Source organism: Propithecus coquereli, unplaced genomic scaffold (assembly GCF_000956105.1).
Source record: "Propithecus coquereli isolate 6110/MARCELLA unplaced genomic scaffold, Pcoq_1.0 Scaffold227, whole genome shotgun sequence".
Classification (NCBI taxonomy): domain Eukaryota; kingdom Metazoa; phylum Chordata; class Mammalia; order Primates; family Indriidae; genus Propithecus; species Propithecus coquereli.
In genome coordinates this window covers 173,397-195,186 of record NW_012147808.1, presented here as the reverse complement: position 1 = coordinate 195,186, position 21,790 = coordinate 173,397, and the positions used below count along the sequence as shown (strand labels likewise).

The 21,790-nt window shown below is 58.7% G+C and overlaps 1 protein-coding gene across 1 annotated transcript; it reads right to left on the bottom strand.

Moving 5' to 3' along the window:
- Window positions 1-949: 949 nt before the first annotated feature.
- On the bottom strand, window positions 950-21,023 carry TSPAN18 (tetraspanin 18). Its single transcript, XM_012645124.1, has 7 exons — window positions 20,955-21,023; window positions 18,517-18,711; window positions 10,933-11,007; window positions 9,654-9,752; window positions 8,979-9,161; window positions 3,137-3,220; window positions 950-1,283 (listed from the first exon to the last, which is right to left on the bottom strand). The coding sequence occupies exons 1-7, from the start codon at window positions 21,015-21,017 to the stop codon at window positions 1,236-1,238; spliced, it is 747 nt and encodes a 248-aa protein (XP_012500578.1). The 5' UTR covers window positions 21,018-21,023; the 3' UTR covers window positions 950-1,235.
- Between the last annotated feature and the right edge of the window lie 767 nt (window positions 21,024-21,790).

The following is a 21,790-nucleotide window of genomic DNA, read 5'->3' as shown; positions in this document are numbered from 1 at the left end:
ACAGGGCTCAGGGGAGTCAATGTGTAGCCCTGACACTCCGGGAAGGAGAGGGAGCAAGTGGGATGCCATGGACGGTATCACAGAAAAACAGAAAACCTCTTCTGTATATTCTGCTGAAGTCGGAGCAGTCCAAAGGCAGAAGGCTGCCTTGGGAGGTAGTGAGCTCTCCATCCCTGGAGGTGTGCAAGAAGGTGGAGAATCTTGGCAAGGGTCTGGAGAAGACAACCAAGCCTCAGTTCTGGGTGGGGAGAGGGAGACCCAGATGGCTATGGGGGCTTCTTCCACTCTGGGAGCCAGGGAGTTGGGGAAGAACAGGGAAGGGGGTGGCTTGTGGGGAGAGGTGGGCAGAGTGGACAACGGGATGTGATGTGTGTACGTGTGTTTTGTGGGGACTTGGAAGTGTGGGGAGGTTTAAGAGAGGGTGGGGGCACACAGTACAGAGTCTTAGCTGTATAGCTGGCCGCGTTCTCTCTCTGCGGGAACCAGGATACCAAGGCCAGGGGGGCGTGTGAGCAGCAGATGTGACAGAGCCCTGGATGAAATGCCAGCAGGCTGGCGACAACTCAGGTTCTTGTTCAGAACTGTCATGCGTGTGCTGTGTGACTGTGGACAGGTCTCTACTCCTCTCTGGGCCTTCAAGATTATTTGGTCCAACAGATGGGAAAGCAAGGGCTCTGCCAGCTGGGCTGTTCTTGGATCCAGTGTCTGCAGCCCACTCTTGGCCCTGGCCTGTGGTGGGGACAACTCCACCCTCCAGTGGGCCAGAGATTGCACTGTAGGTTCTCAGTCCTCAAGGTCGGGGTGGCTGAGTCTCCTTGGGTCTCCCTGGGCTTTGATGACTTCTCTGAGGTTTGCTTTTGCCTCCTTGTCTATTGTTGGCACCAGGTCCTGAAGCTGCGAGGAGAGTGGGCTCCGGCCTGGGGATACCGAGTCTGGCTGGGCCAGGGAGGGGGCCTGGGATTGGTGTTCCTTTGGTCTCTAGAGCAGACTGCATCCTGGCCCGGGCGCTGGGGTCCCTGTGGAGAGCCCATGGCACCTGCCCTGGAGTCCGGGCGAGGGTACATCAGTCCTTATTTTTGTCTTCATTATGTCTTGTTAAAAAAATAGCTCTATTCCCCTGGCCATCCACGATGGCCTCATCTCCTCCCTCGGGGCCAAGAGGACGGCGGGAAGGGCAGGGGAGCGCATTGGGTGCTGGGCGGTGGTGGGCGGGGCGAGGCGTCAGGCCACACCATCTACTGGATGCCCCGGAAGAGGCACATGGCGAAGATCATGGCAAAAAGCTGTAAAGAAAGCAGGAGTCGGCTTGTCAGGCTGGGCCCACGGCCCCCCAGGCTGCCCAGCCCACTCCGAGGAGAAGGGGCCATCTGCCTCTCAGCACCTTCCTCCCGTGGGGATTCCTGACGTGCCCCTGGGGCCAGGCCCCTCTCACCAGCCACCTCTCACCTGGCGTGAGAAGGGGAGCTTTGGAAACTGAGTCACGGCTCCAAGTCCAGCTCCCTGATTTGCCAGCGGTGAACTTGGGCAAAGCACTTCCCTTCTCTGGGCCTGAGTATATATCTGGAGCTCACCTACCGAGTGCCAGGCTGGTTCTAAGTGCTTTCCTGGGAACCTTTCCATGCACCAGGAAGCAAGGCACAGAGAGGTCACATAACCTGCGCGAGGTCACACAGCTACAAGCGGGAGTCAAGGTGTGAGTCCAGGCATTCTGACTCCACAGTCATAAGCCCTGCGCTCTCCCCGCGAGCTCACAGGAAGGTGGTGAGATTTAAGTGGGGGGCAATGATGCAGGACTGTATTTAACAGGCCACCCTCCCCAGAGTTACACGCTTAACCCCTGAACTGCTGTCTGAGGGCCCTGGGGAGGTGGGGCAGGCAGAGACCCTGCCTCGGGGACTCCCCTCTGACCAGATTAGCTGATGTCACCATGGCCAGAGCTCTTCTTGCAAGTAGCCCAAGGAACAGTCCCCAGACCACGGCTCACGGCCAAGTCTCCAGGAGGCTCAGTGGGCGGAGGAGGCTGGAGCCTGTGGCCACAGTAGAGGTCTCGGCCTCGAGCAGGATTCTGCCTCCCCTCCAGGCTGAGCCCGGCTTGGGGCTGGGCAGGGTGCGAGGGGGAGGATCAAGCACAGAGCCACTGCTTGCTGCGCGACAGCCACGTTGTCCCCATCCTCTGCACCGCCCATAGCCCTAGGGGCAGGGTGATTGGCGCCATTCTGCAGATGAGGAAACTGGCTGTGCGTCTGGGGAGAGGCAGAGCCGGGAGCTGGACTCTCAAGCCACACTCTCCCTGCATGGGACACAGTCCTGAGCTCTCCCAGGCTCCCGGTGCAGATTTGTCTGTTTCTTGTTCATTGTTGCCGCCCATGAGAGGGCTTGTTCACCTACGGCAGTGCTGGCACACAGCAGGGGCTCGGTATATGCTTGCTGAATAAATGAACAGATAAATAAATGACCCTCCCTGTCCCCATCCCTGATAGCCTCTGCAGAACTGCTCTCTCGGGGCTCTTGGGCACAGTGGGAAACGGAGGATCAGGCCGTCTGACTTCCTTTCCCTGCAGGTTGACGGCTGGCTGAGGCCCCAGAGAGCCCCGTCCTAGAGTTAGGGGTGGGCAAAGCTGCCCATCCAGCACCGAGGCAGTGGGTTCGAGATCCCAGGGAGGATGGCAGCTCCTCCCTTTGGCTGGAGCGCCACCTAGTGGTAGCTGCAAATGGTCTGCAGCGGCTCGCCTTTCTCCAGGTGACTCTAGGGCCCTTGGGCAAAGGGGGCTAAGCCCACCACTGGCAGGTTAACAAGGCCTCGCAGGCCCTGAACACCCCAAGGAGAAGAAGCCTGATCTAGAACCACAGGCTGCCGCTTGTCCCTCAAGGCAGCTGTGCTGATCCCTCTGCAAGAGTGCACCCTGGGAGCTGGGGTGGAGGTGGGGGCATGGATGGGGGAGTGGGAGGGAGGTGGGGAGTCTCTCAGGGCCTGCCCATCCCCACTGGCAGGAGACTGGCTCGATGCATCATCTCCAGAGTGCAGGGACAATGCTCAGGCAGCGGGCAGCCAGCTGGGCTTGTACCCTGCAGTGCCCACGGTGGGCGCCCGTTTGGTCCTGGGTAAGGAAATGGCGGGAGTGGGGCCTTCACTCACCTCGATGGCCAGCACCCCGATGGCGAGAGCCCCAGCCAGGTAGACGTAGGTTTCGAAGGTGTTGAGGATCACGGTGTAGCAGCCCTGGGAGGGAAGGACCAGAGGTGAAGCCACAGCCAGGAGGGACAGTCTGGGGTCGGGCCAGTGTCAGGACTGGGCTTTGTGGCACGTGGCCCCAGAGCTCGGGCAGCAGCAGCCTTACCCTATCGAACTGCTGTTGGGACAGGGAGGTGGGGAGCAGGTGGGAGGCAGGAGAACCATCGACACAGTGATTTGGCAGCAGCATCGCACTAAAGACCGCCCCTCCCCAGCCACCCAGCCCGCCAGCCCGGTCAGCCACAGACCCTTCCCACATAGCTACCACAGTGACTGGGATCCTGGGAAATTTCCCACAAATATCTGGACTTCCTGCTGCTCTTGAAAAATCAGATCCAGCAAGGCAAGCCATGCTTTCCACATCAGCACCGGTAGCAGCTGCTCCCCTCAGATGGGATAGGTCCGGGGTCCACAGTCCCCTCCTTCCCTGTTGTCCCCCCGCCAACCCCACCAACTCTTTCTCATTATCTGCCTGGCTGCTGAAGGGGTTTTCAAACTCTGCCCTAGAAAAATGGTTCATCCATCAAAACCCTGCTCACATCTCACTTCCTCCAGGCAGCCCTCCGGGACCAGCCCAGCCTATAAGGCCCCCACCAAAGGGACCTAATTCCCATGCTGTCACTGCTTTCTCCAGCAGTTGTGGAGATGTATAAACTGAGATAGAGATAAAGAAAGACACAGCCACAGATAGAGAGGGGTGGGGTGGGGGAACAGAGAGAGCAAGAGAGCGCACAGTGCACAGCCAGGAGCTGCCAGTCCATGACCTGGAGCACATGCACCTCTGTCATCTCTGTGTCCATGACACCACCCCCACCCCCGTGCTGACCACAGAGACTGATGCACGGTGGTTGCTCTGAATGAAATGTATATTCAAAGGGGGAGAATTTTCTTTCTTTTATAAGAACGTACATAGTCTCTGGGCCTGGCCAGAGAACCTGCAGGGAAAGAAGTCCCTGTGGCGGGGGATCCTGCCCAATCCTTGTTGGGTGACTGTTGCTGTTTCTGGGCTCTGTTGAGACCTGGGATTCTTGGGTGCTCACATGCTCCACCCACCTCTTGTCAATCACACAGAAGCCCGGCCTCTTTGGCTGGAAGCAGAAGGGAGGAGGCTGCACCTAGGCAGGTGGACGGCAGGGCCCGATCTGGAGTGGTGGCCAGGCGTGTCTTAGTGCCCGCCTGGTGGAGGCGGACCAGGAGCAGGGCAGGGAAGGCCCCCACAGGCCCTCCTGGGAGCCCCACAGAGCACACGGGATGTCTCCAAATATAAACAGACCCCACGGGCAAATTGATCTGGGTCCGCAGTGCTGCCGGGGCTGAGTGTGCGTCAGGATCATCTGGGAGGTGGTTGACGAGGCAGATGACAAGGCCTCACGGCCAAGACTCTGGATCAGTGGGTCTGGCGTGGATCCCAGGGACCAGCATTATGGGAGACGCCCCAGGTAATTCCTAGTGCCCGTGCTGTGGCCGGGCCTTGAGACACCCCAGGCCCAGAAATGACAACAAGGAAAAACATCTTAGCTGAACATTCAGACCTTATCTCAGCTGTGCCACCGGCAGCCCAGACAAGGGCTGGATGACTGGGTCAGAGCCCTAAGGGCAGCCCAGGGGGCCCTACCCCAGGCCAGCTGGTCCGGAAGCCAGTGTTGCTGGGGGTCCCCTCAGGACTGGCAGGGGAGCCCCAGCCACCCAGCCAGGCCCGGAGCCATCCTGGATCTGTCTGCAGACCAGAGCCGGGGCTGACCTCAAACCCTTTGTTTAGCAGTTTTTTAAAGCACCAGAATGCCAATACATAGAACAGTAACAGCAAAAGCCGATCTGCTCTGGAGGGAAGGAGAGGGAGGTGGGTTGTCTTGGGATCAGCCTTGGAAGGGGATGCTTCTGGTCTCCCGTAATCCCCTTAGCATGCCACCTGCCCGCCGGGCCAGCCTCTGACACGTAACATCACCCCCTGAACCCCAACACACACACTGGGTTTGTAAAGCTCTTCACGAGGCTGTCCAGATGCGAAGCAGCAATGACCCGGCGGGGAGAGGTATCCGGTCACTGTTACACACGGGGCCCTGGAGCCCAGCTGCCTGGGGTCCCAGCCCAGCCATGCCACTTGTTTGCCGTGTGACCTTGGGCCCCTTACTCGTCCTATGCCCCGGTTGCCCCATCTACGAAATGGGGCTACTTAGACTAACGACCTCATAGGACTGGGGTGAGGATGAGATGAGATGCCACAGATAAAGCACTGGAACACTGCTGGCAGGTGGCAAGCTCCCCACCCCTGTAGGATAGCGTCCCTGCCTCTGCGCCCCTCTCTAAGCAGATCCTGAGTGTAGAAAGTGTCTGAGCACAGAGTGGGGTGTGTGGGCTTGTCCCAAGTGCTGCAGTGTCACTGCAAGATAAGACAATGCGCGCACACACCCCGACAAGGGGACAGGAGAAGCATGAAATTCACTCTGACACGCCTCTGCTGGGGACACTGGCAAGATGCCAGGCACCCGGCCCAGCAGAGGGCTGGCATCCCAGAGCCCTGCGCGTGGCACCTAAGGCGCTGCCTGCCCAGCTCCTCGTCGTACTTTGGCACCAAAAGACCCTTCAGTTCCCTGGACTGAACCAAGCAGACGAGGTTGCCGAGGGGGCTTCCCAGGCGCTGAGACGCCCTCGGCGGGGGTTAGGCAGTGGACGGGCTGATGCCACCCACACTTGGTGCGTGTCCACCTGTCAAGGACTTTGCTGGGGCCTTGTGGGCTCTTTCTCACTGAATCCCCATTACAGCCCCTTGGGGAGGAAAAGGAGGGAGAGAGCAGGTGGGTAACTTGCTCAAGGTCACACAAAAGGAGGCAGGGGGTCAAGATTCACGCTGAGGAGGATTCCAAGCCTCTCCTGTTCCAAAGGGAAAGGGAGCCCGGCATCGGGAAGGCTGGTTTCTCCCTCACGTGGGCCAGGTCCGTGGTCCCCCCGAGCCCACGCTCGCACCTGCATTCCTGGGTTTCCCCCGGCCCCCACCCAGTGACACATAGGGAGGGGACCCTCTCTCCCCAGCCTGCCACCAGGCTGCGCTCCCCTAACCACGCGGGCTGTTGCCAGTGCCGTCCTCCCTCTCTGTGGGAAGCTCACGGCCCTGCCCCCTGCTCCCGTCCACAGCTACCCCCACCCCTGCACCTAATCTGACAAGGGGCAGCTGGGCCGGGTCGCCCCACAGTGACCGCCCACGTGCAACAACTCCCACGTGTATATCTCTAGCATGGGCCCCTCCGCTCCGAGCTCCACCCCGGATACTCATCCGCCCAAGGGGCCCCTCTGCTTGGCTATTCCAAAGGCACCTCACACTCAACATGCCCCAAACCAGATCCCAGATCTTCCCCCAAACCTGAAACTATAGGGTCATCCTTGGCACCTCCCCTCCTCCCTCCTCCAGAGCGGAGCCACCACCAAGGCTGGCAGGTGTTACTTCCTGAACGTTTCTCAGATCCATACACCACTCTCTGTCCCCACCGCCATGACCCTGGTCTAACCCTTCGTCCTCTCTCATTGGGACCAGTGTAGAAACGCCCTGTCCACGCAGGCCCACCACTAACCCCACAGAGCAGCCAGAGCGCCAGCGTGGCCAGCCACGCCCCGTGTCCCTGCACACACCATCCCCCACAGGCCCCAAGGTAGAGGCCCTTCCAGCATCCTCCCCAGTGGGCCTGTTGCAAAGTCAGAAATGCATCCCAGGCTTCAGGGAAGTGGGCTTTGGAGAGAAAACAAGCACAGACAGTCCCACGGCAGAGGCTTTTAAAAGGGAAGATGCTCAGGAGGGATGTGAGCATCTCAGAAAAGAAATCCCAGAAGTTGATCTTGACAGTCCTCATGAGGAACAGTCACTGTGAAGAACTAATGAGGCTGTGCAGGGACCTCTCTGACGAGCTGGTTTGGCAGCCATGCCCAGGAGATGGAAGGAGGCGTCCTGCCGAAGGATGGATCTAGAAATGGGAAGCGTGTCTGATGACACCCCAAAGGAGCAGGGCCCGTGTGAAGCCTCCCTGAAAATTTACAAGTAGCATTGGAAGGATGTAGGCTTTCCTACGGCAACAGGCTTTCCAAATGACGGCTCCTTCAACAAGCTAGAAATTCCTGTCGCTCACATTGACTCCTAAGCTGTGGGGACCCGCTCTGCTCCGTGGACGGAGCTGTCAGGGGCCCAGGCTCTGTCTCTCTGGATTCTCTGCCATCATAGGGGCCACTCTCCTCTGCAAGGTCCCACATGGCTTGTCACCATACCACGGCTGCATTACAGCCATGGGGAAAGGAGCGGTGGGCACAGCACTTTCTCTTAAGGATGGGACTCAAGTTGCCTGAAGCGCCTCTGCTCACCTCCCGTTGGCTACAACTAGGTTACAAGGCCTAGCTGCAAGGGAAGCTGGGAAGCTGGGAAGTTCAGCCTCTACCTGGCGAGGAAGGAGTGACTGGAGCTTGGGGACAGCCAGCGGTCTCTGCCATGGTACGGGGAATCTGAGGTCCAGAGAGGGTGTCTCAGTGAAGGCGACTTAGCAGGTACCAGCTCAGCCCTGCCTGACATTGAAACCTAAACCCCCACTCCGTATCCTGAGCTGCTCCCCATGGCAGGTCTCTGTGACCAAGCCCCTGGGGTAGCTCTCCCCGCCCCAAGCCACAGTGGCCTGATCCCAGGGACTTGGTTCTCTCTTTGTGTCTCTCCGCCCCAGTGCAGGAAGGCAGGACCGTGAGGGGCAGAGGGAACGTGGCCCTTGGGGCCTCATGAACCCTTTGATGTGCCACAGGCAGGTGCAGGGCTGGTGCCAGGTTGGTGGAGCAGAGCTGAGGCTGGAAAGGGCCCCATCAGGGCCCCAGGAGTTAGGCCTCTGCTCACTGCCACCTCCTCTGGGACTCTGAGAAGCCTGCCTTGTGACCCCCCACCCCAGGCCCATTCTAGCCACCATCTGGTTTTATTTTCTTCATAGCAATCATTACCACGTGAAATTATTACTTTTTATTTGCTGCTTGTTCATCATCTCCTTCCTCTAACTAGACTGTGAGCTCTGCAGGAGCAGGGGCCTTGTCTCCTGTCCCCTGCTGTGTGTCTTGCATCTGGAACTCTCCCCTGAGATCCTCGTTAAAGGCCTAATCAAGTGAGGGGCCTGGGGTGTGGGCTCAGGTCACCCTGGTCCACCTCTCTCCGCTTCCTGCCGAGCTGGAAGGGTGGGGGCTGGTCAGTGGGAGGGAGGCGGATCAAGCGCAGGAAGGGAAACCCTTCTTCCTAGGCTGAGGTGACATTCACGGGCTACGAGAGGGACAGAGAGTCTAGGAACTTCTCTGATCTTGGAGGGTCAGGTTGGGGAGAGCTTGCTCCCTTAGGGCCAGAGGGTGCCCCCACAAGGCAAATGTGAGCTTCCTCCAAAAGAGAGTGCGTGGCTAAGACGGCCCCACTGTGCAATTCTGCTTCTGTCCCTCTTCCCCAGACCTGCATTGTCAGAAGCTCAGGAAACACTGGAAAACTCCTACTCACCCCTTAACCCCAGCCCGAATGCCCACTCCAGCCTAGACCATCTGCCACCCTCATCCTTCCCCGCTTTGGTTGAATCTCAAGAGCCTGGATGGAGCCTCTATCAGCCCCCGTCCAGGTGCAGAAATCTCATATCACGGCCATCACTTTCCTGGGATTTCTGGAGTGGCTTCGGACCCTCTGGGCCAGTATCACCTCCTGCCCAGCTCTGGCCGCCCAAGTCCCAGGGGACCAGCTCCCCTGCCTCGCCGGTACCTGCTTGTTCAGGAACAGGCTCCTTCCCAGCAGGCACTCCTCCCTGCTCAGCAGGACTCCGTCCCGACTCTGCGGCTCTCTCCGGCAGCAGGCCTCTGGCACCTCGTCACTGTCCAGCGTCAACAGTCGAAAGACCGACGCAAACTTAAAGTCTTCGGGCCCATTGACCCCACAGCAACCGAACTAGGAGGAGAGCAGAGAGAAGCGTCTGCGGGCAGGGGCTGGACACAGAGGGCAGAGGACAGCCAGCCTCTGCGATGGAGCTGGGTCAGAAGACCCAGTGTGGGCTGGCCCCACCTGCCTCCTGTGTGATCGTGGGAGAGTCACTCGGTTTCTCTGGGCCTTGTGTCCTCATCTGTAAAACGGCGGTGGTGTACCAGTTGCTACCTCACTGGGCACTTAGTAAGTACTCACTAAACAGTTGCCGTGGTTATTATCATCAATGACAATGACTTTTTCTTGGGGACCCAAGACAGGGGTAGCAAACAGGCTTCATCCTGAGTTGGGACTGTGGCCAGCGGCCTGGAATGCCGCGTGGATGCTGATTCCGAGGCCAGGGCCGGGGCCACGGGGAGAGCGCCCTGATTGGTTATTCACGTCTGGCGCTTGAACACTGGGCACCGTGGTTTTGAATGCGCACAGCATCCCGGGGCCGGGGATTGGGGGGTCACTCACTGTGATCATGACCGAGTTCCAGGTGGCAGAGAAGACGTCCGTGTCGTTATTGCCCTGGTAGTGCTTGGTGAGCTCCTTGGTGAAGAACTCTCGGGTGAGCTGGGCAGGGGCAGAGAGAGAGGGTGGGCTGAGACCTGGCAGTGTGGCCCCTCGCTCACCTCTCCTTCCATCTGCTTGGGGGGTGGGGAGTGAGAGCTAGGGCCTCCATTCCTGGCGCCAGGCCTCCTGGGACTCGCCTAAGCTAGCTTGGGGCAGGCCCCTTACCCCCAACGTGACACACTTCAGCAAACCCAAGGCCGGAGCAGCTGAGACCCTCGTTCAGCCTGCAGCTCTACCCAGAGGGAGGGCTTATCTCAGTGGGGGCCTTGCCCTTCTCCCCAGCCGTTCCCCCGAGCAGTTCCCCAGGCAGAGCCAAGCACAGGCCCCCAGGTCCCAGGCCCTGAAGAGGCTACGGTGTGGGGCAGGGACTCCGTACACCCACAGTTGCCAGAGATGTCCTTGTAAGCTGCTCCTACTCTCAAAATGCTCTCCTGAGGTCCAAACACCCTCCTCCCACCGCAGTGGAAGGGTGGGACCCTGGGCGGTGCCCGGCAGAGGGAGACCATCTGGATGCCATCCTCTGCCCACAAGCTGCCCCGCCTCCTCTTCCCCTCTGTGCCAGCCACTCGCCCCCCTGACCCCCAAAGCCAGGGTGTCTCCTGCCCCGTGCCCCTCTCCCTCCCAGGCCCCCTTTGGCTGTGGGGCCGGCTCAGCTCTAGTCGATTCAGGGGAGGGAGCTGATGCCCCAGGTGGTTGAAGTCTCTGGAACAAGGTGGCCTGTGGGGCCAAGTTGCCCAACGAGGACACCAGCAGGGCCTTATCTGGGAGCACCCTGCCTGGGCTCCTTCCTGCACGGCACACATTCCAGGGCTCGGGAACAGCCTCTCTTGACTATTCTGACTGTCCGACTGGTATCACTGGGCTGTTGCTAGGCAAGGTGTAGAGGGGAAGATTCCAGAATCGGGTATGGGCTTGCACCAGGTGCTTTGAGAGCAGAGATCCTTGAAGGGCCTCCTGACTCTGTGACCTTCTGGAAAAGCCCTTGCAGGAAGAGGCTCCCTGGGGTCTCTCTCTGGGCTGCGGGGCCTGGCTGGGCTGGTGAGTCAGGATTTGGGCTGGAAATGCTGGGATGAGGCAGCCAACCCTGTGAGACCCTTAAGCAGGGGAGGGGAGGAGCTGGCCCTGCGTGGCCACCAGCCTCGCGCCAGCAGCAGGGGTGGGAGAGCCGGGGAGCACTTACATTTTCCCTGAAGATGAAGGCCAGGATGGCCGCTGAGAGCTCCGCCAGGAAGATGATCAGGATGAACAGGAAGAACTGCAGAGAGAGGGGACGCAGCTCGTGAGCCCTGAGGGCAGGCAGGAAGGGGACGGGGCCGCCACTGGCTTCCATCTGTCACACAATTGACCTGGTATAGAGTACACTGATTTTGTGAGATGAAGACACTCCACTGCCATGAGCCAGGCATTTTCCATAGCACACATATGAATGATCCATCCTTGGAGTCAACAGATTGTAATAAAAACATAAAAAAGTAATCAAATAAATATACCTTCTATGCAAATGGCAGCCCTTAGAGCGTGTGCAGCCTGAACAACCGTATGCATCGGCCCCTGAAGATCACTGATGAAACCCCCTTAGGGTTTCATCCGCTCTCCGGGCGGCTCTCCTTCCGTGTGGCTTGTACAAGCCTCGGAATCCCGAGCTCCTTGGGACCCCTGGCTGGCTTTCCCCACCTCACCAGCCCAGGGCCACCTCTGTCCCACTGCCTCCGGCTCCCACGAGAAGTGGCGAGGCCACCCTGATCTTCAGCAGCAATAAAGGCGCAAGATCGGAGAGAAGGTGGTGCGACTATCACAACCCTAAAACCCAGGGGCCGGGAGTCTCGTGTCTGCCTGACACAGCCCCCTCCGCTCCACTCACTGAACTTCCCGATGTTCCCCAAATTAACCCTGATGCCTCTCATCTGGGGGCCCTCGCAGGCCGTGCTACCTCTGCCAGGAGGGTGCCTCCCTGCCCGGCCCGCCAGCTCTTCGTTTTTCCAGACCAGGTGAAGCCCCAGCCCTCCCCAGGTGGAAGCCCTCGCTGCCCTGGGCTCCCCACAGGACAGGCCCAACGGAGGGACCTCCCCGGGCACGGCACTAACTCGGGGGCTGCAACCGGGCTCGCCGCCTCCCCTGATGCCCGACCATGAGCCGGACGAATGAGCCCGTGAGTGGGGGCGCACCAGGAGGACCTTGCCACTGCTACGCCCTGGGTGCCACAGGCGCTCTTTTGGGCCAGGGCTGCCGGCAGAGGAAGTGGAAGTAGCTTTGATTTCATTACTCAGCACTGTGGATGTCCTGGGTATTACAGAGTCCACTGTCACCTCACCTGGAAACCACCGGCGGAGGACGCAATCCCCAGCGCATGCACAGAGACCGGTCCTTAAACACCCGCCCAGGCACCTGGCGGCTGCCCCGATCTGCTCGCTGGGGTCAGCGGCCTCAGATGTGGCCGCCTGCGCCGGATGTGCCAGGCTGCAATGAGGCAAAGGGTGCCGGGCTTTGTGTTGGGACACCTCAGGTCCCCCCTGGCCTCGTGTGATGTGGGACAATCACTCAAACCCCTCAAGCCTCGGTTTCCTCATCAGGAAAATGGGGGTGCTACCACCCACTTCCTGGGGTTCATCGTGGGGAATAATGACATCATGGATGTGCAAGTGTGTCCCATGTTGCAAACGAGGCTGGGCAGAGCGTGGCGCTGCGGCCGGCGCAGTGTGGAGGGCCAAGTACAGGGCCAAGTACAGAACGCCAGCCAAGTACAGGCCCCTCCGCGCCCCCCGGTAGCCCGGGTCTTGCTGACACGCTTGGCGCTGGCTTCTTCGTAGACACCTGTGGGCAGCTGACGATACCTGTGGGGGAGGCGGTCTCTCTCCTGGGATGTGTGTGTCTCTTCAGGTCACAGGAAGGTTTCTGTCACTTCCTCCCTACCCCTGGGAGACCCCAGTCGTGTTCCCTCCGACTTTGCAGCTCCACCAGCGCCTGCCGTGTGGAGGTCCCGAGGTGTCTCCAGACTGCGTGGGCTGTGGGCCACTTTAGGGGGAGCTCAGGGAGGATTTAGAGAATGTCCACCGAGAATACAGACACAAAATACTTCTGAGACCTGTCAAATGGGTTGCATTTTTAAATGTCCAAACCCAGGGAGAACCCCCTGGGTGTGGATCTGTTCACTCCTGTCCCTAAGCTGGCGCACTGGCCTGTCCCCAGCCATGACGTCAAGCTCGGCCACGTCCCTGGGATGCTCTGTGGGCCGTGAGACCTCCCGAGGGTCTCACCAGGCTCCAGCTGCTCCAACACGGGCTTCTGGTCCCACAGAGGACGCCGGGCACCAGCGCCCACTGCTGTTCCCACGGTCCCGTTCTGTTCAGTTGTCCCCTTTGCAACAGTTGAGGAAACTGAAGCCGGAAAAGAGAAATGACTAGTCTGAAAGGGTGAAGCTCGAAAGGCTCAGAGCAAATCCTTTCCTCCTATTCAGAGCGTCGAGAGCAGGAGGGTGAGGCTCAGGGACTGGCCTGTCCGTAACTCCTCCGAGCCTCGGAGTCTGTCCCGACAGGTCAGCGGGCAGCCTGCTGGGGTCCGCTGTGTGGCCTGCCTGGCACATCTGGATGAGGGGTCGTGCCCGGGCCAGACGCTCCTGCACTTTCTGAAGGGAGAGTGACTTTGGGCTGAGGTTGGGGGAACAGAGTTCCGCAACCAGAGTGGAGTGTGACCAAGGGGCTCCCGTGCCCAGGGCAAGCCGCCCCCTGTTGAAACCCTCACAGGCCTCACTTCCGTGAGGCTGGGTAACTCCCGGGCTGAGTGGCCACTGAGTGATGTGTTTTCCACCTCCGCGGTCTCTCCTCCTGTGTCGGTGATGGAGGTCCCTGGCAGGGGTCCCGGCACCTCCGTTTGGCCGGTGATGGATGGCCATCCGGTTGCACTGCACACGGCCTGCACAAGGAGCCCCCCCTGCCCTCTGTCCCCGCCGCAGCCGCTGGCAGGCCCCCAGGCTGGCAGAGACCAGCCTCGGAGATGGTTTCCGGCCGTGGCGCTGTGCCTGAGCTGGCGCCCGCAGCCCCGGCTGGGACGGGTATAAATTATGGATGAGACAGCTCGCGAGCCTCACGCACCCCGGGTGCCCGTCACTCTGCAGTGTGCGTGCGCGACCCAGGATGACTTAGCGTGGCTTCGGCGAGAGAATGCAGGTGAAGTGCTTCGCGCCAGACGGGCGCCACATGAGAGCTGCTCAGATGGTGGCTGGGAGCCAGGAGGAGGTGCAGCCTTCCTGAAGACAGGAGCCAGCGTGGGCGTCCTCTGGAAGAACAGCACTAGCTACCATCTACCAAGCGCGGACGACCCAGACGTGTGGACCGTGCCAGGGTCATGTCATCTCTCCCTCTCGGCAGCCTGCGTTTCGCCGATGGGGATGGTAACTCTGGGAGGACTAGTACCTGAGCCCAGCTGGCACGGCTGGCCCGGGCACACCTGGGGCTTAACCACAGGAGCTCTGCTGCCAGAACACAGCCTCTTAGCACCACGTTACCCTGGAAGCCGAGAGCACCTCCAGGCCTTAGATTTTCCAATGGCCTGCAAATTCTCTGGTGGTTCCACATTGATTCTTCTAGTTTTCCGTTTATCAATGCTTACGCGTGTCAGGACAGAGCCAAGTGAGATACACATTTTCTCACTGGATCATGATCATGAACACAACACTATGGCTGGGAAGAAGGTATTATTATCCTCATTTATGTATGAGGAATCTGAGGTTCAGAGAGGTTAATTAACCAGCCTTTGGTCACACAGCCAGGAAGTGGCAGAGCAGGGGTTGGAACCCAAGCTTTTCTGATTCCAGAGCCCACACTCTTACCCACACCTCTGCTACCTTCTCTCTATTCCTTCGTTCCAGGCTGTTTATTGAGTGCCTACTCTGTGCTGGCACCGTGCTGGGTATTGACAAACAGATACGTACAAGGCAGGTGCAGTCCCATCTTCATGGAGTTTAGGTTGCGCTGAAGCATCAGGAGATGAAATGAAATAATGAACCTGGTAACTCACGGACTGGGGACAGTGGGCTCCCCAAGCGCAGGGACCGAGGGGCGACTTGAGTATGTGGGGACACGAATCACACAAGGGAAAGCGCAGGGCCGTGGTGGCGACATGAGTAATGATGCCACTTCCGCCAACGTGCCCCTCTCTCGCTCACCACCGGCTATTTCGGGGAGTCCCTGGGCCCAGCCACAGGGCCTGCTCTGTGCTTCCCGGGGCGTCCCCTAGTTGGGCTGTTCCCGGGGTTCGCATCCATTTGCCTAAAGACACAGCTGTGGTGATTCCTGAACCTCTAGTTTACAACACTCTGCTGAGGAGGGAGAAATCAGCAGAGGGCAGAAATTGCTGTTTTGCCTACTCGTGAGCACTTCCAGGCTTTTCTAAGCCATCTGCTTGTGGGCAATGTCTGCTTCCCGCTCTCATGTCTAATAAATATTTACAAAATTTACATACTGCATGTACAATTCAGCTTGTTTATCTCTTTTGAATACACTTATCTCTTTTTTACTGTTCTCTTTTCCAATTTAGCATGGCTGTGTTATAACATATTTTTTAATAATCACAATCTTCAAATTAGTTGGCCAAAAAGGAAAGCTCCTTGAGGCGCCCAGAGGTAAGCAAATGGAGAAAGCGCTGCCCCACAAATCTACAGTAACGGGCTGGAATCGTCTGCCGTACGCGGATGCCGTAACGTCGATCAACAGGAGCGTTTGGGAAACGGAGCTTTGGATCAATTAACCATCAGGTGATTCGGTCGTCACACTAATTGTCCCTGGGCCTGTGGGACTGCAGCCTCAGAGCAGAGGGAAGGGGACACCCAGACAGCCCCGTCTCCAGGCTCCTTTCTCCGTGGGGTTCTTGGGGTGGCTAAAATTGCTCTCTCCTGCCCCCTCTCAAGACAAGCCTTCTTTCTCCTCTGGTAGGCTGGGAGGTGGTCAAAGGCTTCTAGAAGGATCCCAGAGGCTGCCAGGGGTGAGACTCTGTGCCTGCTTCAGCTGGAACTGCCCACAGCCACCAGGTTCAGGTTGGAAGAGAGAAATGGCTCTTCCTATTTCCTAGTTCATGAACCTTTTTGAAAAGCTCCCAGGAGCTGTGGTGCCTTTCCCCAGAAACACTCACACAACCCCCTCCACAACTCCATGTACACAACACACATATGCATGCACACACACAACACACATGTACACACACAACACACATGTACACGTGCATGTGTATACATAAGTGCACCCATGCACATGCATCATAGGTGTGTATGCATACAATGCAATGTACACAATGCAATACAACATACACATACCAACACTTGTGCAACATACATGTACACAACCCAAGGACACACACCACACACACACACCACACGCACACAGGCTGACATAACATTTTGCCCATAACTTTAGGTGAATTTTGGACTCTGTGAGTCCATTCCAGGTTAGGAGCCCCTGCACCAGCCTTGGTCTGGGAGACAGGAGAACTGGAACCAAGTGTCCCTGCCCCTGACCCACACTGTGACCTCAGGCTTGTGTGTGTTGGGCCTTGGAGAGAGGGGAGGCGTAGGGGAGAAGAGGGAGGGCAGGCAGGGGGAGTAGAGAGAGGGGCAGGGCAAGTTCAGGAGAGGGACGGGAAATCGTGCAGGAATAGGAAGAAGAGATCAGGAGAAAGAGATGGAGAGGCAGGGAGACAGAGGAGTGAGAGAGAAGAGTGGGTGCTACATACAGACAGGCAGAGCAGAGTGGGACAAAGGGACACGGGAGGGGATGGGATGGGGAGGGCCTGCAGTCAGGCTCAGTGGAAAAGACCCGGCCTGGCAGCCAGGACATAGCACTCTCAGGGAGGACTCTGGGCAAATCTTCTATCCCCAGGGCTCGGTCTTACGTTCCAAAAGCACAGGAGAGTGGATGTTCTCGTGCTGCTGGCAGGTTCGCAGGGAGCCACTTAGCTGGAGGAGACTTGAGAAGCGAGGGTGGCCCCAGCCGGCCCCGGCCAAGAGCACCAGCCTGGCTTCCTGTCTTGGCTTCAGAGCTGAGCCCATTAACAATGAATGAGCCCCTGGGGGCCGAGGCGAGGAGGGGGAGAGGGAGGCTGGTGTGTCCTGGGACCCATATCCCAGCTCCCTGTAAGGCCCCCTGGGCTCCCCAGGCAAGACTTTTCCAGGCACGGCTGACACTGTAGCCAGTTCTACCAGGGGATGCTCACAGCTCTCCTTCGTTTCTCCCCACGTGAGAAGTCTGCAGTGTTTGCGCTGTTGAAGGGCCAACGGACTGAGGCTCCCTGTCGCTCATTTCTCGGCTGACCTCACTTCCTGTCTGGATGTGGGGCATCTCACCGTGACACCGATGGGGGCCGTACATTGTGTTCTCATCTGGGATGGAGGCAGGGTGCCAGGTCCCTGCCCCCTGGCGCTACTGGGTGCTGGCTCATCCACGGGACCGACCCACCATAAGCCTCGCAAGTAAGCCCACTGCACGACCATCCCAGGTCTCTCTATCCCTTAACTCCCACTCACCCACCCACGGGGGCGTCTGCAAGTTGACCCAGCCACGCACATCCTTCTCTAAGCAGGGCTGTTTTAGACTTACCCTGTAGTGGGACTGGGCTCAGCCCAGAAATTCTCCAAGTCCTGGGGGCCCACAGGACCTCTTGGAGGAGAGAAGACCCACCCGCCAAGGACAGGAAAGGATGCAAAGGCCCAAAGTGCCACAGCCCATGGGAAGGCAGAAGACTGGAGAACTAGAGCACCCACCGCCTGTCTTGTTTGCTCCCATCGACAGGTGAAGAACTAAAGCTCGGGGTGGTACAGAAGCTGGCCTGGAGCCACGCTGTTGGGACGGGCAGGGAGCACGCTCCCATCCAGGCCTGCTGCAGCGCAGCTCGTCCTCCTGGGCTCAGCTGCCCCCGAGTCCCTGTCCACGAGGGAGGGGAAGGTCACGCCTGGCCCTTGCCACATTTTCAGCACCTTATCAACTGCGTGCCCCCTAATGGGAGTTCAGGGACTGTTCACTGACTGAATAAGAAACCGTCAGAGATCAAATCATCTCTATTTTACAATTGGATATCCAAAGGTGAACAATTCATCCAATAGCTATCGTGGCTATTTTACTAAGGAGTTACATGTTAGAGTTTTTAAAAGCCAGCAAAGGGAAAACATCATGGTTAATGTCAGTGTTCTTAGTTGACCTTGCTTCGGAGAAGGCCGGCTGTTCGGATCTGTAGGCCAAGGCCCCCTCCACCTGGGGCAGCTTGCCCAAACTTCAGCATGGGCCCAGTGCAAACACCAGGCTCTGGGAGCTGGGGCCACCAAGGCAAACCGAAAAGGCTGGGGACTGTCCCACTCCTGGAGGACAGTCTGCTTGGCTCAAACCTCATTCTGAGTTTCCCGGAGTGTGGACACAGACCAGGCGTGCATGGAGTCAAGGGCCCTCGCTCGACGTGAGGAGTAGCCAATGCTAGCGGGAGGGAGGAGGGGCTGCCAGGGCAAGAAACCAGCTCCCACAGGCTCAGTGCCCCGGAGAGCAGGCGGCCTGAGGCGGCGCAGGGGCCCCGGCCCAACGTCTGTCTCGTCCCCTCTGCACCGGCTCCCCGCGGGACTTCAGATCACTGACGACAGTGAGTGGGGCTGGACGCAACGACCTCGATGCTGCCTCCTGGCATTGGCAGCCTCCGGTCTGGGAAGGACCCGTCTGAATGGAAGCCAGTCAGCAGCCCCCCCACCTCCTCCCCCCAGAGCACCCACGGGCGGGGTGGGGGCTGGGGTACTCACGAACAGCAGCAGACACTTGTTCTCGCGGACAGCCCCGCAGCAGCCCAGGAAGCCGAGCAGAAAAAGCAGGCCCCCCATGGCCAGGAGGATGTAGGCGCCCGTGAGGAGCAGCGGGTTGGCGGCCACGATCTCCCGGAAGCCGGTGGGGTCCACCATGACCCAGATGCCCACGCCCAGCAGGCAGGCCCCGCCCAGCTGCGCCGGGCCAGTCGAGGGAGCAGGGAGGAGAAACGGAGCAGACGGAAGGTTAGACACTCCCTACACCCACCATTCCCCAGAGCAGGGCCCCAGGGGCAGAGGCGCTGAGCGCTTGGTGAGCTGGGCCAGAATTCCATTTGCAGGGTGCGCCAATGAGCCCCGGCTGCGCCTTGAATCGCTTTGACCTTTTCTAGTCACCTTGACCTCAAGTACAGCATGCGTCCTCTAAATCCAGTTTCTGGCCCAGGCCCCACCTTGGGCTGCTGACGACCATGTCATGTAGAGTTTATCTGCCACTTTTACATGCTCCTAAAATGTCAGAGCTGCAAGATCAGGTCATCTGGTCCAACCCTCTGCTTCCACACTGAGGCCCGGAGGGGGCTGACGGCTTGCTGAAGGTCACAGAGCAAGTGCACGGCAGAGTCAGGGCTATATCCCAGCCCCCCGACTCCAGCCCCAACGACAGCCAACAAGGTCGTCGAACATGCCCTGAGTGCCTGCACCGTCCATGCTAGGCTGTGGGAAAACACAGACAAAAAGCCATTGTCATTGTCCTCAACAGGAGCTCTTAGTGAGGTTCCATCCTGAGAGTGGGGTCCCCACTCAAATCCACAGCTCAAAGGCTTCATGTTATGTCTTCGCCAGGATAGCCCATCTGTCTCCTAGCCTTACTTGTCTTTGGAGAAGGGCAGCTTAGTCCAGAGAAAGGGCTGTGCCGCTTAATAGCTGTGTGACCTTGGATAAGTAGCTTAACCTCTCTGAGCCTTTTAGCTTCCTCCTGGTTAACAGAGATTCAAATTCCCACCTCCCAAGGTAGCCCCAAGGAAGAAAGGACAGAATGGACGTGAAGGTGTTTAGCAGATTTCAATAAATATCTGCTCCATTTTTCTCAGGTGAAGATAAGTATCGGAAGCAGACCTGTTGTGGGGAGAACCGAAGTTTAGCACCATGGATCTGAGCGCTGTAAAGTGTTGGCAATGCCTCCACGCGGTGGGAGGACCCGAGGCCCTCAGAGTCCCCTGCGAGGACTAACAACAGGGGCGATGGGGACACTGCTGAGCTTTGGCTTGGCTGAGCAGGTCTGCAGGCTGAGGGGGGCCTTGGGGAAAGGACATTGGTAGGTGCCACTGGGGCTGGGGTGGGGGGAGGCGGAGAGGCCCGAGGGGCCCAGCAGTGGCGACAGAAGGGAAGACCTAGCAGGAATGGCCAAGGACAGCGTCTCCATTTCTGCCATCTGCTGTGCAGTGTCTTTCTGCTCAGTCTCCCACGGAGGACACCTGTTCCTCCTCAATGCCGTCGGAGGTTCTGGGCGTCAACAACTGTATGCTAAGCTCTGCTTCGAGCAGGGCCCAGCCCCATTCTGGGCGGGGACACTGAGGCTAGAGAAGGAATGAGCTTGCCCAGGGTCACCTGGCTCGGGACGTGGTGGCTTTAGGCCTAGAATCCAAGTCTGCAGGGCTCTGGGCTCTTTGGGATTGCGAGGCAGGGAAGGGAGTCCACGGGAGCTGCTGACATGGACACGAGTGGAGGTTACTGATCCCGGCCTCGGCTGCACGGAGATCAAAGGTTGAGGCTGGGCCAGGAAGGCCTGCGGGGACCCCAGAAGCTGGGACTGTGGCTGTGTTCCTGCAGAGGCCACCGGCCTGAGCACAGCTATCAAGTGCCGACCACATCCCAGGCACTTTGTAAATTAACCTTGCTCAATTGTCAAAAAAACCTGTTGAGGTGGGTCATTAACAGATGAAGATACTGAGGTTCAGAGAGGTGAAACGTGTTTCAAATCACACAGCTGGTGAGATGCAGAGCTGGGATTTGGGGGCAGGTCTTCCAGTCCCAGAGGGGTTTTTAGTTACACTGGCCTAGCCCCGCCACCTCTGGCGTCTGTCGACTGCTCCGGGGGATAAGGCTGGGGAGGGCTCCCTCTTGTCACTCTCTAATCACCCTCACTCCTTCCCCCCAACTCCCCACCAGGGCTCAGATCCCCAGACTGGCCAGGATTGGGCTTCCTCCTACCCTGGCCAGAGGGGCTGTGTACAATGTGTCTCCTCCGATGGTGGGCTCTTCGGAGCGGGTTGGGCACTGCTGCGGTTCCCCTCCGCGAGCGCCTGGCTGGCAGGCCCACCTGCCTCTAGCCCTGGCCCCTGTGCCTGCCTGGGACTCGGCTCGATGTGACTATTTGAGAGCAGCAGCCAGCTCTGCCCCCATCCCCAGCAGACCCTGGGAAACCCAGGAATACTTACAAATATGAAGAAATTGAAAACAAACATCAGATACTTCATGCAGCTCAGACAGTCGCCTTCCATGGTGCTCCACCTACAAAACACGAGGCCAACTCAGTCCTCCCGTGGGGGAACCCCACCCAGGAAAAACCTCGGCCCCTCCCCATGGGGGTCTCAGTGACCAGCCCCACCCTTGCGGCTGGTGGAGGAAGAAGGAGGCAGATAAGAATCGCTTCATGGAGACAGGGATTTGCCCTGTGGGGCTGGAGCTAGGACTGAGAACGCTGCAGCCGGCATGCCTGGGTTTGAGCCCTGGCTCTACCATTCATTCGCTGTATGACCTTGGGCAAATTACTCCACCTCTCTGAGTCTTGCTCTCCCCAACTTCAAAATGGAGATTAAAAACAACCTTCCTCCCAGCAGTGTTGTGTAGATTAACTGAAATAACTCAATAACACGCTTAGCACAACACCAGGCATGCAATGAGCGCCCAGCGGTGCTGTTTCATGTCATTACTCTACGGCAGGTGTGAACCTTCCATTTGGTGGAGGAGAAAACTAAGGCTCAGAGCCTGGAGACACTTGCCAAGGTACCAGAGCCAGGACCAGGACCCAGGCCTGATAAGCTTCCCACCACCCCACATGGCCTCCAGCCACAGGACAGAGTGGGGCTGTTCCTTGGTGCCAGTGAGGAGGGGCACTGCAGGGAAAATAAGGTGCAGACTCCTACCTGGGGGTCCCCCCTGCTCCTGGGGCCACCCTTCCCAGGCCCTGACTACCTCCAGCCTGCCACCTCCCCGGGGAACCTTCCCTGTCCCCATCTCCCCATCTAAAACTACATCCATGGTGGCAGGGATT